Below are 18,376 nucleotides of genomic sequence, written 5' to 3' on the forward strand. Positions count from 1 at the left end.
TTCATCTCCACACTCTGTAAGCCATGAGGCATACAGTTAGGTCACCTGGTTCCATGGTCCTGATGCATTCCTCCTGCAGGATGAAAGAAAGAGACATGTGGGTTAGTATGGATATATGAAGAACCTCTTTGGGTTAAGTCTGAAGGCCCCTTACTGCTTCCCGGAGAGTGCTGGCCACCACTTGGATGGACAGAGTTTAGTGTGTTGCATGGCTGCCTGAATCCTCACCCACCTCCGTCCCATTTCACCCGACCATCTGGCAGCAGCTTCACCCACTGGACTGCATGCTGTGCTCTCAGCTCAGGCGCAGGCATTCCCCTAACCCACACTGCAAGGCTTGGAGGGGCAAGAGCTGCACTGCAGTTTAGGCAGGTTGGGAGGTGGACAAGGGCTGCACTGCAGTTGAGGTGAGCCGGAGGGGCACGGACAGCACTGCAGTTGAGGCACATTGGGAGGGTTAGGGCTGCACTCTGGTTGAGGTGAGTTGTGGGGGCGCAAGGGCTGCACTGCAGTTGATGGTAGTACACAGGCACATGCGGGGAGCAGGGTAGGGAAGTGGCCACCCATTAGAGAAACCTTGTATAAGGTGACCATTCCTCTGCAGCTGAGACAGTTCAGGCGCAAAAAGCATGACACCATCCAGGACAAAGTAGCTTGCTTGATCAGCATCCCATCTGTCACTGTAAGCATTCATTCCCTCCACCACCACCAGTGCACAGTGGCAGTAGCGTGTACCATCCTACAAGATGAACAGAAAAACTTACCAAACCTCCTTCAATAGCACTTTCCAAACTGGGGACCTCTACCACCTAGAAAGATAAGGGCAAAAGATGCATGGGAACACCACCACCTGCAAATTCCCCTCCTCGTCACACAATATCCCAATTGGGAACTATATTGCCAGTCCCTCACTGTTGCTGGATCAAAAACCACTTTACTCTCTCCTCTGCATTCCCCATTTGGCGAACAACAACTATCAGCATCTACAGTGATGACCAGGTGAATTTGTAGTTTGTGAATAGATGAGTTTGGCATGGGAAATCAACACTAATGCAACTGTCTTGTGACTGATCATTTTTCTACTTTTCCTACAATCAAAATTATGTTTCAAAAATTTGAATACACAGCTTTACCTCATCTAGATAAACTTACTAAGAAAAAGCAAAATAAAGCAAAATTAGCAGTTTTCCTACAAGCCACAGGAAATAACAGCAGCAAATTAGCTAATATTTACACTTTGAACACTTATTTTCAATAGGCAATTTATTTGTATTCTTATTTTTCAATCTGTAAAACCCCATTCATTGACAGTGCAGCTTTAATCATTTGATGCTTTCAGTTACCTGTAGTTTAGTGGTGTTACTTTGGGATCTGGACAGGTGCTCTGTTGTTTGCAAATGCATGCAAGAATTATCGTCTGAGCTACCTGAATTGGAAGACTGAACACCTAAAATAATTAGAGGAGGTTATTAACATCTTTCTAATGTAATTAGAGATTATTGATATCTTTCAATGTAATTTCCATGTATGCATAAAAGATTTAATGTTTGGACAGCTGAGCATCTAAGTGAGTTTGATAGATATGGATATGCAATTCTAACCAACAGCATGTTGCACCATTGAATGGAAAGAGCTAATTTCTCCCTTCCAATTCCTGACTGCTGGGTTATCTGGGATGGGCTGACGAAATGGAAGGGTGTATAATAAGATCAGACCACCCCCCACCTCTAGAATTAAGACAATAAACTCAGAGAACAGCATCCATTCTCCTGCAACTGCAGTACCAGTAAAAGATCTTAGTCCCACATCCAACAATCTTGGTACCTCATGGAGCACTTATCCTAACCTGTTATCTTGCTCTATCTTGAAAGAGGGAAGAGTTCTTGCTTTCTTGTTTTCTGATTTTTGATGAAAGGTCACTGACCTGAATTGTTAACTCTATTTCTCTCTACACAGATGCTGCCTGACTTGACTTCAAACATTTTTTTATTTCAGTTTTCCAGAATTCACAGTATCTTGCATTTGTGTAGAAGTTCCTACTTCTCTGGTGAGTCATCATTATTATCAATAAGTACAGGGCTTGTGTCAGTGGCTGACATGCAGGCACCCAGCTACTTTCCACAGTTCTCTGTTAGAACCTAATAAGAACACTCTCTCAGACCCCAACTGAAGCTTTAAAGAATAAGTGCTCAACTTTTGAAATCTTGCCAGCCAACTCAGCATTGAAACAAACAGCTGATCTGCCAGCCTGGGGAAAGGAGGCACTTGATATGAAAGCAGGGTTGCTTCCTGCTTTAAAGTCAGACCCCACAACACACTTCAAGCAAGAAGCACTGAACTGCTAAAGTCCCATCAGTACATTCAGCTTTGAAGCAAATAGTTAGGAATAAAAGGAGGAACCACTGAATAGCCAACAGAGTTCACTGAGGCACCAACGTCCACAACCTTCAATCCGACCAAATGCAAACTGTCCATGGGTGAATAATGTCCAAAAGTGTTTCAACCTATAGCAGGTAATATATTCAGACCAGCTCCTCAAGCCACAGACAGCTCCAAATGACTACAACATGCTACATGCAGAATTATAAAAGGGACATGAAAATTTCTGAACAACAGTTAGAAACATAAGACCATAAGACATAGGAGCAGAAATTAGGCCATTCGGCCCATCGAGTCTGATCATGGCTGATAAGTTTCTCAACCCCATTCTCCTGCCTTCTCCCCGTAACCTTACCAATCAAGAACCTATCTATCTCGGTCTTAAATACACTCAATGACCTGGCCTCCACAGCCTTCTGTGCAATGAATTCCATAGATTCACCAATCCCTGGCTAAAGAAGATTCTCCTCATCTCTGTTCTAAAAGGTCTTCCCTTTACTCTGAGGCTGTGCCCTCGGGTCCTAGTCTCTCTTACTAATGGAAACATCTTTCCCATGTCCACTCTATCCAGGCTTTTCAGTATTCTGTAAGTTTCAATCAGATCCCCCCTCATCCTTCTAAACTCCATCGAGTATAGACTCAGAGTCCTCAAACGTTCCTCATATGTTAAGCCTTTCATTCCTGGGATCGTTCTCGTGAACCTCCTCTGGACCCTCTCCAGGACCAGCACATCCTTCCTGAGATACGGGGCCCAAAATTGCTTACAATATTCTAAATGTGGTCTGACCAGAGCCTTATAAAGCCTCAGCAGCACATCCCTGCTTTTATATTCTAGTCCTCTCGAAATAAATGCCAACATTGCATTTGCCTTCCTAATTACCATGTCAACCTGCAAGTTAACCTTAAGAGAATCCTGGACTAGGACTCCCAAGTCCCTTTGCACTCCAGATTTCTGAATTCTCTCCCCATTTAGAAAATAATCTATGCCTCTATTCTTCCTATCAAAGTGCATGACCTCACACTTGCCCACATTGGATTCCATCTGCCACTTCTTTGCCCATTCTCCTAACCTGTCCAAATCCTTCTGCATAAGAATGTAATGCATGAATTTCAAGATGAAAATACCCAGAAAGAACATCGCATTAACAAGCTTGAGACCTATGTCCACATGAGTGAAACAGACATAACAACCTGGCTGCTCAGGTAATCTGTATGATCGATCACAGGAAATGACCATTAAAAATAGATAACCTTAACAGGGGAGATGTGCAACAACATCTGCAACTTTAAAATTCCCATCCATCTTGACCTAAAACTGGGCCTTTAAGTGAACCCAACACTGGACAGGATCACAGAAACCTTGTCCAATATACTAGGACCTGGATCATCCAATAAACTTTGTGATCTGGGTACACAAATTTCAGATTAAAGAGATGAAAAATAGCCAAAAGCAGAGCTAAGAGAACAAGAGCTTTCGTTTACTATTTAGCTTTGGTATTTTTCAGCCTTTCCTTCTTCTTTGAAACAGGATTTTCGATGATGTTAATCACCCTTGGAATAGAAGTATTTTTATACAGAATAACTCATAGTACTGATGACTGTAAGTCAAACCCCTTCACCATGCCAGACTCAGCCAGCAACTCTACTGGTACCCCTTTCCAAATCTCCCATGAGGATCCAGCTCCTTGTGCCCCCACAACATGGCAATGCCAACCAATCAGACAAAGGATGAAGTATGCCTGAACACCTATTTTGAAGACCTATGGGAAATCCCAACCCAGGCCAACCAAAGCTAATGTTACCATGCAAACAGTGATGTTTCTCCATCAGTCAAATGATCAGAGAAGCAGCCAAGACCACATATAGCTGCAAAAGACATTGTTTGGATAGTGTAAAGGATCCACCAAGATCACCAGAGAAATTCTAGACAGCTACAAGTATAAGGGAGGAGTAAGGGAATGTGAAGAGCATGAAGGAGATGTACACCATTCAGAAATCCAATCACAAAGTAGTTAACCAGTGCTCAAGCCAAGTAGTTACCAGTTAATAGTGGAATGGATGCAGTTTGAGAGGAAATCAAAAGTGCAGAATGTAGGCAAGATATGGGTTCCAACTTTTCTGTCCAGACACTCCCAGTAGGGCAGTGAACATGATCTGTGACTTCATTTTGGAACAGCACCATAAAAAATACCCATGAAGGCTATCATTTAAATTTACTAATCACTAAGGTCCGTCAGGGAAGGGAAATTGTTGCCTAAGTCTGGCCTGCCTGTGTGCCTCTGGCCTCATTGACTCTTAATGGTCATCCTCCTCTCAGAATAACTAGAGATGATAGGCAATAAATATGGCCTTGTCAGCATTGTCCATATCTTGGGAACATATTTTTTTAAAAGCACAAGACAGCAATTTTAGAAGAGGCAAAGGGAATGTAGACATGATAGTTCCTGATGGCACAAAATGCCATGTCAAGTAAAGTAGTCTTTCAGATGTATGAGATTAAATACATGTTTCAACATTTCATTCCCTTTACTTTTGGGAGAAGCAGAAATTTGCAGAACTCAGTTGTTCACACAATAATCTGAAAATAAATTTTAAACTGGGCCAAGTTCCACAAAAAATAACACAAAGGGAGCAAATGTTTTTTTTAAATCATCATTATCTGACTCACAGGACTCTGAAGTAATTAGAAACAAGTCTGTTTTTAATAGCCACTTAATTATCTAATAATCAACAACAAATCTTTCTAAAAGTTACATTACAATTAAGCTCTGTTGAACCAGAAGTCTTACCCCTTGTATGGCCAGTAGAATTTGCCCTGTGAAACACACTTAGATTTAAGCTTGGTGCAGGTGACTTCCTTTCTTGTCCCCTTTGATGATTTGAAAGGTATCGTTGAATACTCTAAAACAGATGAGCATAACTTAATTTAAAGAGTAAGTGCATTATGTGATAAAGATGTTTTATACTGCAGTTACCTTCATTTCTCTCTCTCTCTGCCCTCTGCATTGTTTCACTACAATTTTTTTCTTCCTTTTTCAACACTTTGCAACCTTACTTATCTAAGAAAGCAATGAGTTACCTCTTCCCAAGGGAAAATTCCACCCTATGAGTTTTTAAAGAAAAAAATGTCCTGATCCTGACCCTGACCCAGGAGAGTCCCTGTTCTGCTGGCTTTTGACTGCCCTTGAGCCTGCTGCCAGGTCAACCCAGCATGACACACACAGATTTTCTCTCCTTTTCTATAAGAGCTCCACTTAGCACTTCCTCCTTCCAGGAGTCAAAGCCAGAGATTGGGTGTGCAGTTAAACAAGGAATTGTACTTGTGCACTACCGCTCCACGTCAAATTACCTGATGTGTCACCACCTCAGCCAAACAATGGCTTTACATGTCCATTTTTTAATTATCTATATATTGGCCCCAAAATTAATTGGCCATTCTGCTGAACTCCTGGTGTAAATATGAGTCAGACTCCACTGGAGCAGTTGCAAGCTCAGTTGGGACTTGAATACTCCAATTTGCAACCTGAAGTGCAAGTATCCAAGATAGTCTTGTGGGGCAGGGCATTTGGTCACCTCTACAACACCAGTGGGGGAAGCGGGGCAGGGGTAGTGACTCCCTAATGCAGGATTTTCTGATGCCTGACCTTCAGCCTGGTCTCACAGCAGCATTAGCAATGGCACGCCCAGTGAAGCCAGCCTATCTTATCCAAGCCAGCTGAAGTGGGGCTCTTCTGGATCAGGGTCAGGACATTTTTTTCTTTAAAAACTCTGAGGGTGAAATTTTCCCTTCCATGCACTAAGTGGGGTGATAGGCGGGAAAAGCAACATTTTTCCCACTGGCTGCAAAGCCATGTTTTCCTAATTAATTATGCATCAGCAGGATCGCGGCCTCTGATTCGCCTACCCCACAGTGGCCGCAGCAGATCATCCCTCCAGGCACCATATTTAATCTGCACTCACGCATAGCTTTCTCAATGTCTGAAGCCCGGACTGTGCCATGGAAGACATGGCTCTCAAAGTGAAGAAGCAAGCGGCTCCAAAATTAAGTGTCACCTCGCTGGACCGCCTGCTGGATGCTGTTGAGGTCCACTGCGATGTCCTCTACCCCTGTCATGGCCAGAGGAGGTCCACTACTCTGGCTTGGCAGGCAGTAGTGGTAGCGGTCAGCACTAACGCCGCTCGGAAGGAGTATTTAATCTAGTGCGGAAAGAGGATGAATAATCTCATACATTCCGCCAGGGTAAGTCAACCATCTCATCACTCTCAACTCATGCTCACAAACCCGTCAGGCATTTTCAGGATGACACTGCATAGGGATCTCACACTGCCAGCTCAAGGGACATCACTACTAACTCTCTCACTCACATCTTCACATCTCCATCTGGGCTCACATACTGTGTTGCTCACGTCATCATCCCATGCATGGCTCCACTCACCATCCACACAAGCCAGGCATGCTTATCATCCGCCTTGACATGCATCATGCTTTCCATTTGTTTTTATGCAGGTCAAGCTCACACACAACGGGCTGGATATTGCCGTCGGCGAGCAGGGTGCGGGGCCCGCTCGCCGATGGCAAAATGACGCAGGATGACATCAGGGAAAACACCTGGTGTCATCCCTCCCCATTTAAATTTTCAGGAAGGTGGGGGCACAGCGAGATCAACTGTCCGCCCGCTGACCTGTCAATGGCCAATTGAGGCCACTGACAGGATAATTAAAACAGTTAAAGGACCTGCCCATCCAACATTAAGGTTGGCGGGCAGGCCAGGAGCCCCAGCGGCGAATAGAAAAAACATGAAACCTCATCCACCGGCAGGATGAGGTTTTATGTAGGGCTTAAAAAAGTTTATTAAAGTTTCAGTGAAATTTATTAACATGTCCCATCTCATGTGACATTGTCACATGAGGAGGACATGTTAAGGATTTTATTTTTTTTTATTTTTAAAGTTTATACAGCTGCCAGCGATCTCCCTGAGGCAGCACTTAGCCTCAGTGAGATATGCGCTCTTTCGTGCGCATGCGCAAAAGACCGCACTCTCGCATTTCGGGAATCCCCTCCCCCGCCCACACAGGAAGCGCGTAGCGCTTCCCGGTGGACATCACGCTGGGTGGGCCTTAATTGGCCCGCCCCACTTAAAATGGCAGCGGGGCCCGCTTCTCTGGCGGGGATCGGCTCCCCACCTGCCAGAGATTGGGTCGGGCCCGTCCTCCCGACAGGTAGAAAATTCTGCCCACTAGGAGGGAAAGGTCCCAGACCAGCGGTGGAGTAGCAGGAATTAAGACTCTCACTCCCTATGAGAGGCGTGCCGTCACTCTGGCCGGGAAGGGCCGGGACTGTGCCTTTGGTAACAGTAAGGCCAGCAGCGCGGACATAAGTGAGAACGCTGCACCCAGCTCATCTCACAGACAATGATACCGAGTGCATTGTTGTGTCTTCCAATCGCCTGCCATGCACTAATCATTTCTACTTTATTTCATAGGCACCTCTGGAAAGCACCAAAGGGAACCAAGAAGCCAGGCTTTCATCTCCAGCAGTGAGGATGCCTTGGATGAGGAACAAGAGGACAGCATCATAGAAGACCTGTCACAGTGCTCACCCACACCCTCCACCAGTGCACTGACACACTCTTCAGTGGGATCTAGTTCCAGAGCAGCATCGAGGTCACAATCTGGTGGGCACAGCACAGAATCTGATCCACAGCAGGCGAAAGCAGGGACATCCAAGATAGCTGGCACTCAGAAGACTGCTGGAGGCCAGGATTCTGCTAAGTCCAAGTCAGATGATGAGATTTCGGACTTGGTCCTAAATCAGTTGGTGGAGCTGCTTCGACACTCACGGGAACATCAGGAAGGGCTGTCAGCTACATTCCTCAGACTTCAATGTATGATGGATAAGTCCATGCATGTTCAGTCTGTGCTAATAGTGCCTGTATGGCAACGCACTGTCATTAACACTGGTAGGATGGTGGCCACCATGGAGACCTTAATCCAGTTCATAGGTCCTGCATTGTGCCAGGAATTACACGTCATCAGTGTAGGCATTGGTGGCATCCATCAGTGGCTACGCAAGAGGAGGGGCAAGGCTGCTCAATCTCATTCCAGCTGCCTCCTCTCCTCAAGGAGTCAGCCAGGGGCTCCCAGGCACCCATAGGGATGAGGGCCAGCAACTGGATACCCAGGGGCCATCCGCTGAGGTGACTTGGGGAGTGGCCAGCCGATCCCAATCCCCTCTTCCTATGACCCCAGTAGCTTCAACTCCACAGGCTGAGGAGGGTGCACCTGCCCCACAACAGGAGGCTCAAAACAGGTTGGTGCCCTGTAAGTCTTGGCCTTCCAGAGGATGCCTGCCAAAGTCATCACAGGTAACAGAACGTAGAAGTCAGCAGGCTGCCTCCACTTCCACTGTGGATGTCGGGGATGCACCCAGACATAGCAGTAAGGTTAGGAAAATTAGGAAATATTAGGAGCATGACGATTGCACTGGTGTTAGCCACATGGATATAATGTTCACTAATGTAAATAGATGTGCACCCATCTCATCTTCTTTTGTGTAAGCCTTCTTTCAATGATGAGCTGTGTTGTTGTCAATCAGGTGTGATAACATTGTGCCTCTGGTTGATGACCTCTGCTTCCATGTTACCAGTGTGCCCATTCTCAGCTCATTTCCGACATCAGTGATGTCTCTTCCTTAATGTAAAGTGTGCTTGTGGGAAGAACCTCCTTCACATGCTTTGTTGGATCGTGTCACGTTCATTCTTGTCTGTGTAAAATTGAGGCTGAGGTGTTCACTGTCTTGTCTGCATTATTGAAAGGTGGAGGTGTAGTGTTCAAGGAGAGACGTTTTAATGCATGGAGAAGGCTCATATATCCTGGAATTCTATATACTCTCTGTCATGAGGCAGGTTTTTTCAATCTATGAGCCTATACTCAGAGCTCATGTAAGCTCCCATCTGCCTTTCATGTTGCCGACTCTCCGAGTGCACACCTGCTAAGTTTACCAATCTGTGCAGGCATCTTTCCATCTCAATGTGCTGGAGCTCTGCCCCTCATAGCCACATTGTTGTCCTGGCGCTTGAACCTACATCTTGATCATTTCTCAACTTGCAGTTGTAAGTATAGTGGCCACAAGGCTCTTGTCACAAGGTAGGGATGCAGCACAGTGTCATACGTTCTGCGTATTGCCCCCTTACCTAAACACCCACCAAGGTCAGTGATGATAAATCCAAATGGCAATATCTATCTGGCAATGGAGCCTTTAAGTATGCTCTGGAAGTGCATATGGTAGCTTTAGACAATGCTGAGGGAGCAATGGGGTAGGATCGAGGATGTAGTGAAGCTGAAGTGTGCTCTTTATTATCAACTAAGATTGACCTTAAGGGCTTCATGCTGTCTTAGTATTTTGGAGTTTGCGAGGGCCAGGGCTGCCTGCGTTAAAGAGGTGGCATTTTAATGTTTGGCAGGCAAGTGTGTGAATATTGTCATCCTCAGGTGGTAAACATCCATAGAAAGGTGAGGATGAATGCGGGCCCGCATCCCTAACTGAGAGTCCCAGATGTCAATATGATGGAGAAGAAGGTGACACAAACGACTGAGTGATCTCAAATTGGATTAACACCTGCGGAAAGTCTTCAGTTGCCTTGGCCCAAATGTCACCTATTGGTATCACCATCAAGGTTACACAGAATGGAGTTCCTCCTTCAGGAGCTTTGTCAGAGTGAAGGCATGCAGCTGAGTCTACTGAGGACTGCTTACCTCTCTTAGGCTGCCATAGCGACTAAGATGCTGAGAGACACTTGATGAGGCAGTGCCTTCTGATATCTGATGCAGGGATGTCCTCCTCCAGTTAGCACCTCATCTATGCAAGAGCAAAAGCTCCTAAGGCTTCATCATCCCTCAAAGGACCAAGAAAATGTTGAGCCTAATGTGTAGGTACTGACTCTCAGATTGAAGTGCATGGTAAAGATGAGAGGGATAGCAATGGTGGTGTTCATGTGGGCCCGTACTGGAGGGCACTTGTCTAAGAGGATATTCACTGCAACTCATCATCCTCCTCTTGGAATTAGGTGGCTATGAAAGCCTCATGTGCACATCTGCCTTATCTATGGCCCCTATCTTACTCACCCCATAGAAATTGGTTCTTGCTCTACCACAGGGAAAAGAGATAGCTGTTTGGTGAGTACCTGTTAGGTGGGTAAGTTCTATTCTATCCCTAAGATTTAAAATGGTACACAATTTGGTGGTAAAGTTAATCAAATATATCAGAAAGCAACATTAAATAATTGATTAATATAATTAAGTAATTATTTAAAACACATTAAGGATGGCAGAACAGGTGAGGTGTCAAGGCTGCAGCATGCGGGAGCTCCTGGATAATACTGTGATCCAGGGCAAACACATCTGCAGTAAATGTTTGCGGCTTGAGGAACTTCGGCTCAGAGACATTGAGCTGGAGGCTAAGCTGCAAACTCTGCGACACATCAGGGAGGGGAAAAATTACCTGGATGCTTTATACCAGGAGGCAGTCACACCACTTAGGATAGGGTCTTCTGATTTGGTCAGTGGCCAGGGACAGGAGGGTGTGACTGCAACTGAGGCAGGTAAGGTGACACAGAGGGTAGCAGTGCAGGAGTGAGAGTCTCTGCAATTGTCCAATAGCTTTGAGATTCTCCCAGCTTGTGTGGGTGAGAGTGGGGGCTGCAGAGTGAATGAGCAAACTGACCACGGCACCATGGTACAGGAAGCCATCCAAGTGGGGGGAACAAAAAGGAATGTAGTGGTAGTAGGGGACAGTATAGTAAGGGGGATTGACACTGTTCTCTGTAGCAAAGAGCAAGAGTCCAGACTTTGTTGTCTGCCTGTTGGCAGGGTTTGAGACATCTGCTCAGGGCTGGAGAGGAACTTGCAGTGGGAGGGGTAGGATCCAGTGGTGTGGTCCATGTAGGTACCAACGACATAGGTAGGATGAGGAAGGAGCCTCTGCATAGTCAGTATGATGAGCTATGCACCAAATTAAGAAGCAGAACTTCAAAGATAATAATTTCTGGATTATTACTTGAGCCACAGGCAAATTGGCATAGGACAAATAAGGTTAGAGAAATAAAAGCATGGCTCAAAGGCTGGGATGAGAGGGGTGTGTTCCGGTTTGTGGGGCACTGGCACCAGTATTGAGGAAAGTGGGGTACACACCTGAACCATGCTGGGGCTGGTGCCCTTGCGAGCTGCCTAATTAGGGAAATAGAAAGGGTTTTAAACTAAATAGTCAGGGCAAGGGGTCAAATTTGGGAAGATGTGATAAACCAAGAGTAGGAACAAGGCAAGAGAGACAGGCATCAATATGGGAAATGATAAACAGACTGTGACAGGAAGGGACAGAGAGTACAATTCTAACAATAAATCAGTAGGTAAGGCTAGATGCTACAAAAATAATAAAAGGACAAAACTAAAGGCTCTGTATCTAAACACACATAGCATTAGAAACAAAACAGATGAACTGATAGCGCAAATAAAAATAAGTACGATCTGATAGCCATTACTGAGACATGGCTACATAGCTTGGAACCTGAATATTGAAGGATACGTGCCATTAGGAAGGACACAGTAGGAAAAGGTGGAAGGGTGGCCTGTTAATTAATGATGGTATTAGCACATTATAGAGGGATGACCTAAGTTCAGGGAACCAGGAAGTAGGAGCGATTTAGGTTAAGATGAGGAATGATAAAGGCAAGAAATCACTTGTGAGAGTAGTGTACAGGCCTCCTAATTGTAACTGCACAGTAGGACAGAGTATAAAAGAAGAGACAATGGGAGCTTGCCAGAAAGATAAGGCAATAGTCATGGGGCATTTTAATCTACATATAGACTGGAAAAATCAGATGGGCAAAGGTAGCGTAGATAAGGGGCAGAATCTTCTGGCTGGCTTGCAGGTGGCGGAACCGGCACACCAGCGTTTAAAATGTTGCACGCTGACGTCGCGCGAGCATCCCGACGTCAGCGCGCAGCATTGCGATATTTCGGTCGGCGTGCCCGCCATTAATTAAAGGCCTCGTTAAGGCCCTTAACTTGCCAATGATTGACGATTTTGAGGGGCCCGTGTGAACTTCGGCTCAGCGCACGAGCCCAACAGGCAGGCGGGTAGGTGATTTTTTTTACAAACCTCATGCAATGGCAGGATGAGGTTTGATAGCAGTTTTAAACATGTTTAATAAAGTTTTTGTTTACTTTATTAACATGTCCCATCTTGTGTGACATTTTCACATGAGGGGGACATGTTAATGAATTTTTTATTGTTCTATTTTTTATGTTTGCCAGATCTTTCAGCGATCTCCCTGAGGCAACACTTTGCCTCAGGGAGATGTCCGCTCTTTCACGCTCATGCGTGCAAGAGTGCGCTCTCGCAGTTGGGGAATCCCCCCCGCCCACACAGGAGGCGCATAGCACTTCCCGTTGGGTGGCCCACTGGGCAGGCGTTAATTGGCCCGCCCACTTAAAATGGTGCCGAGCCGGTCAGGCCCACCCACCCATCAAGGGCAAAATTCTGCCTAAGAAGTTTATAGAACGTTTTCTGGATAGTTTCTTAGAACAGCACATTCTGGAGCCAATCAGGGAGCAGGCTATACTAGACCTGGTGTTGAGCAATGACATATGATTAACTCATAACTGCCTGGTGAAGGCACCCCCGGGTAGCAGTGATCATAATATGGTTGAATTTTACATTCATTTTGAGGGAGAAACGAATGCGCCCAAGGTTAGTATTTTGAACTTAAATAAGGCAATTATGAGGGCATGAAAGCAGAACTATTTAAAGTGAACTGGCAGATAAGATTAAGGGATATGTCAATAGAGATTCAGTGGCAGACATTTAAAGGAATACTTCAGAATACACAGAATAGATACATTCCAATGAGAAAGAAAAATTTAAGGGGAATGCCCACCATCCGTAGTTAACTAAAGAAGTTAAAGGCAGTATCAAATGTAAAGAAACAGCATATAATTACGCAAAGATGGGTGGCAGGTCAAAAGATTGGAAAGAATATAAACTACAGCAAAGAATGTCAAAAAGATTAATAATGAGGGAAAAATTAGAGTATGAGAGAAAGCTAGCTAGTTATATAAAGACAGATAGTAAGAGTTTCAATAGAAATTTAAATAAGAAAAGAGTTAACAAAGTGAGCATAGGTCCTACAGAGTGTGCCTGGGGAATTGATATTGGAAAGTAGGGAGATAGCAGACGAATTAAACAGGTATTTTGCTTTGGTCATCATATAGAGGACACAAGTAACATCCCGGAAAAAGGTGTAAATCAGGAAATGGAAGGGAGGGAGGACTCGGGAAAATTACAATCACCAGGGAAGTGTATTGAGCAAATTGTTGGAGCTGCGGGCTGACAAATCCCCAGGTCTAGATGGCCTTCACCTTAAGGCCTTAAAAGAATTGGCTAGTCAGATAGTTGAAGCACTAGTTTTAATTTTCCAAAATTCCCTAGATTCAGGGAATGTTCCATTAGATTGCAAAATAGCAAATATAACTCCTTTATTCAAAAGGGGAGGGATTCAGAAAGCAGGAAACTATAGGCCGGTTAGCTTAGCAACTGTCATAGGGAAAATGTTAGAAACTATTATTAAAGATGTTATAGCAGGGAACTTATAAAAATTCAAGGCAATCAGGCAGAGACAACATGGTTTTGTAAAAGGGAAATCGTGGGCAGAATTTTGCCATCGTTGGGTGGGCTCAGCGGGAGCAGGCATGAGCAGCTGGGAAGCCAACCGCCGCCCGCAATCAGGCCGCGACTGCAATTTCACACTGGCGGGCCAATTAAGGCCTGCCGAGCATGAAACGCATGCTGCAGCGCTCAGCGCTGCCTGTGTGTATTGTGGGGGGATGGGGAGTGGTGGAGGAGGGCAAGCGGGGAACATCACTCATGCACGCAAGTGTGCGCAGGAAAAGCTCCCTGAGGCAGCTCTGTGCAGAAATAAAAAAATCAAAAATAAAGGTTTTAAATATGTTATAAAACATGTCCCCTCAAGTGACTCTGTCACATGAGCAGGGACGTGTTATTAACGAAAAGTTAAAATGTTATTTTATTTTTAATTGCTGTTGGAAACCTTATTCTGCCCATGGATGAGGTTTCCTAAAAGATGCAAAGGCCGCTTGACCTTTTCGCCTACCCGCCAACTGAAGGGCAGCAAAAGATTACATTTAATTGATACATTAATGGCCTTAATAGGCCTGTTAATTGTCAGTGGGCACGTTGCCGACTCCCGGGTGTGCCCGCCGACAGGAATATCATGCGAGTGCATGATGAAATGGGGATGCTTGCCCGACAGCATCGCGCGTCATTTTACGCTCATTTGGGTCGGGTGGATGCCCACCCAAGGTAAAAATTCTTGCCCATGTTTAACCAATTTACTGGAGTTCTTTGAAGGAGTCACATGTGTTGTGGATAAAGGGAAACCGGTGGATATACTGTATTTAGATTTCCAGAAGGCATTTGATAAAGTGCCACATCAAAGGTTATTGCAGAAAATAAAAACTCATGGTGTAGGAGGGAACATACTGGCATGCATAGAAGATTGGCTAGCTAACAGGAAGCAGAGAGTTGGCATAAATGGGTCTTTTTCTGGTTGGCAGGATGTGACAAGTGGTCTACCACAGGGATCAGTGCTGGGGCCTCAGCTTTTTACAATTTATATAAATGACTTGGACGAAGGGATCGAAGGAATGGTGGCTAAATTTGCTGATGACACAAAGATAGGTAGGAAAGTAAATTGTGAAGAGGATGTAAGGAGGCTACAAAATGACAAAGATAGGTTAAGTGAGTGGGCAAAGATCTGGCAAATGGAGTATATTGTGGGAAAATGTGAAAGCATTCATTTTGGCAGCAGAATAAAAAAGAAGCTTATCATCTAAATGGTGAGAGATTGAAAGGCTCTGAGATTCAGAGGGATCTGGGTGTCCTAGCGCATGAATTACAGAAGGTTAGAATGCAGGTACAGCAGGTAATTAGGAAAGCTAATAGAATGTTATCATTTATTGTGAGGGGAATTGATTACAAAGTAGGGAGTTTATGCTTCAGTTCTACAGGGCAATGGTGAGACCACATCTGCAGTAGTGTGTACAGTACTGGTCTCCCCATTTAAAGAACAATGTAAATATAGAAGCAGTTCAGAGAAGGTTTACTAGACTAATACCAGGAATGGGCAGATTGTCTTATGAGAAAAGATTGGACAGGTTAGGCTCGGATCCACTGGAATTTAGAAGAGTAAGAGGTGACTTAGTTGAAACCTTTAAAATCCTGAGGGGTCTTGACAGGGTGGATGTGGAGAGGATGTTTCTTCTTGTGGGAGAATCTAGAACTAGGGGGCACTGTTTAAAAATAAGTGGTCGCTCATTTAAGGCAGAGATGAGTAGAAACTTTTTCTCTCAGAGTGTTGAGAGTCTTTGGAACTCTCTTTCTCAAAAGGTGGCGGAAGCAGAGTCTTTGAATATTTTTAAAGCTGAACTAGATGGATTCTTGATTAACAAGGGGGTAAAAGGTTATTAAGTGTTGACAGAAATGTAGGGTTGAGGTTACATCCAGATCAGCCATGATCTTATTGAAGGGCGGAGCAGGCTTGAGGGGCCAAGTGGCCTACTGCTGCTCCTAATTCATATGTCCGTATGTTCCCCTGCCCACTCGGCTTCCTCGACCTCATCCCTTTCATTATCCTCCTCATTGGAGGAGACATGCAGCTCCTCCATGTCAGCATCTGGCAAGTCCTCCCCCCTTTGCAGTGCCAGGTTGTGCAGCATGCAGCAAGCCATGATGATCCATGAGACAATCTGCGGTGTGTACTGGTGTGCTCCACAAGATCTGTCAAGGCATTGGAATCGCATTTTCAAGATGCCAATAATCTGCTCCACCAATGTTCGGGCAGCAGAATGAGTATCATTGTACCCTCTCTCAGCTGGAGTTTGTGGCTGCCGCACGTGTGTCATCAGCAATGTCCTTTGTGGGTACCATTTGTCACTGAAGACCCAACTCTGGATCCTGTGTGGTCCCTCAAAGATGTCCAGGATCTGCAATCTACTCAAGATGTATGTGTTATGGCAGTTTCCTGGGTATCTCATGCAAACTTGCATGAATTGTTTCTTTGGTCACAGATCAGCTAAACACTGAATGAGTGGAAGCCTTTCCTGTTGATACATTGGAGTGCCTGTTGTCAGGGAGCTTTTATAGCCATGTGAGCCATTCGATGGCACTCTACATCTGTGGGAATCTGGAAATCATAGCAAAGCCCACTGCTCTGGTGTCCTGGCTTGCTTGATCTCTAGCGAATTCAACGTAATTGTGGGCCTTGGCAAAAAGGGGGTCTATTATCTCCTGTATGCATTTGTGCATTAAAACTTGTGAGATCCTGCAGAGATCCCCAGTGGAGTCCTGGAAAGGGCCATTTGTGTAGAAGTTAAGAGTGGCAATGACTTTCAGAGCCACTGGCAATGGATGTCCTCCAAGTTCCCATGGCATTAACTCCTGCAGCATGTGGCAGATGTGAACCACCAGATCCCTGGACATGTGGAGGTGGAACGACACTGCCTCTTGCTCATCTGCAGCAAAGAGATGCATGTTCTGTACACCCTTGGTACTGAGAGCTGCTTCTGCACAACATTTCTGTGGCCCTCATCCTCTGCATCAGAACGGGGCCCGGCTGCCCCTTGCTCATGAGGATGAAGCTCCTCCCTTTAAGCCTTCTCTCCTGCCTATATGTGATTATGCAGGCAGCAATAGATCCAGCTTCCATCTTCCTGAGGTCTCCAGTCTGCAGCATCAGTAGGAAAAAGGCATGAGTCAGCATGAGCCTCCAAAGGTCCTACCTCAATCGATGACTCTTGGGTGACTGTGGGTTCAAGGGCTTGGTTCCAGTGTTGGCACCTACTCGCCACTGAGATCCTGGCCAGCACAAGGTACTTTTCAAGGTGTTTCTCCAATACCCCTCAAGCCTTCCCTCCAATCCTTGAACCCATTGTGATTGTGTTGGATATCCTTGTGTTACTGACTGAATCAATTGAGGTTGATATGCATATGCGCTATGTGGACCTTACCCCTCCCCACCTTGAGGCCCATTGCACAATGAAATATCGAGACCATTCTGCTACGCCATCCCCCCCCCCCACCGCACCCCCCCCCACCCCGGCTGCCCATGAGATCTTCAAATGTCTCTAAACTACCTTTTCCACATCTATAGAGCACAGAGGCATCCCTTGACTGTGAATGTGCTACTGCGGGCCAGTATTATATTAGAAAGCCCCCGGACTGATGCGCCTGATGTTACAACCATGTCCTATGCACAACATGCTGGGCATGATTGACACTGGACTAACATGTCCTCCCCCTCCCTGGATTGGGACAAGGACAGTCTTTGCAAGTCTGTAATCTGAAACGCTTCTTCACTCCACCATCCTCCCATTCTCGCCCCAGCTGTCTTATGTTCCTCTGTGGGAGACTTTTCCCCATTCTGACCAAGAGAACTCTTCCAGCCTGCATCCCCCTGGTCATGCATCTGAATACAACCTTTACCACTATTCACCCTCCCCCAGTTGAGCCCTTGCCCTGCAGCCCCTTCCCTTGCCTTTGTCCACTTTCCCCCTCCCCTAGTCAAGCCTTTGTCCTGTAGTCCCCCTTCTCTTGCCTCTGTCCACGTTTCTTCCCCTCTCCCAATCGAGCCCTTGCCCTGCAGCACATTACAAGCCACTCCAGCCTTACTGCTGGTCTGGTAGGTACAGTCTTACCTGCAATGCCCCACTGAAAGCGATGTGGTGCCGCCTGTGAGCCTGGTGCTGATTCTAAGTTGCCGTAAGTGCTGCGCAATGCAAGGTTGGCAAACAAACCTCGAATACATAAGCAAAGTGTATGTTGCCAGATGCATGTCACTTATATACAGTTGTAAAACACATCGGTCTAATTGGACGTCAACGTGGCCTTTTGATCCAGCGTGGGGGAATGATTCTGATGAGCAAC

General features: G+C 45.6%; 1 protein-coding gene across 1 annotated transcript in view; it reads right to left on the reverse strand.

The window, feature by feature from the left end:
- Positions 1-18,376, reverse strand: part of si:ch211-140l13.3 (centromere protein J) — a 334,615-nt gene that overhangs the window by 77,423 nt on the left and 238,816 nt on the right. Inside the window, exons 13-14 of the mRNA XM_041206857.1 lie at positions 5,169-5,280; positions 1,344-1,447 (exon numbers count right to left, since the gene is read on the reverse strand). Of these exons, the coding sequence (XP_041062791.1) occupies positions 1,344-1,447; positions 5,169-5,280 (216 nt within the window). The remainder of the gene's footprint in view (positions 1-1,343; positions 1,448-5,168; positions 5,281-18,376) is intronic.

This window comes from Carcharodon carcharias, chromosome 2 (genome assembly GCF_017639515.1).
Source record: "Carcharodon carcharias isolate sCarCar2 chromosome 2, sCarCar2.pri, whole genome shotgun sequence".
NCBI classification, from domain to species: domain Eukaryota; kingdom Metazoa; phylum Chordata; class Chondrichthyes; order Lamniformes; family Lamnidae; genus Carcharodon; species Carcharodon carcharias.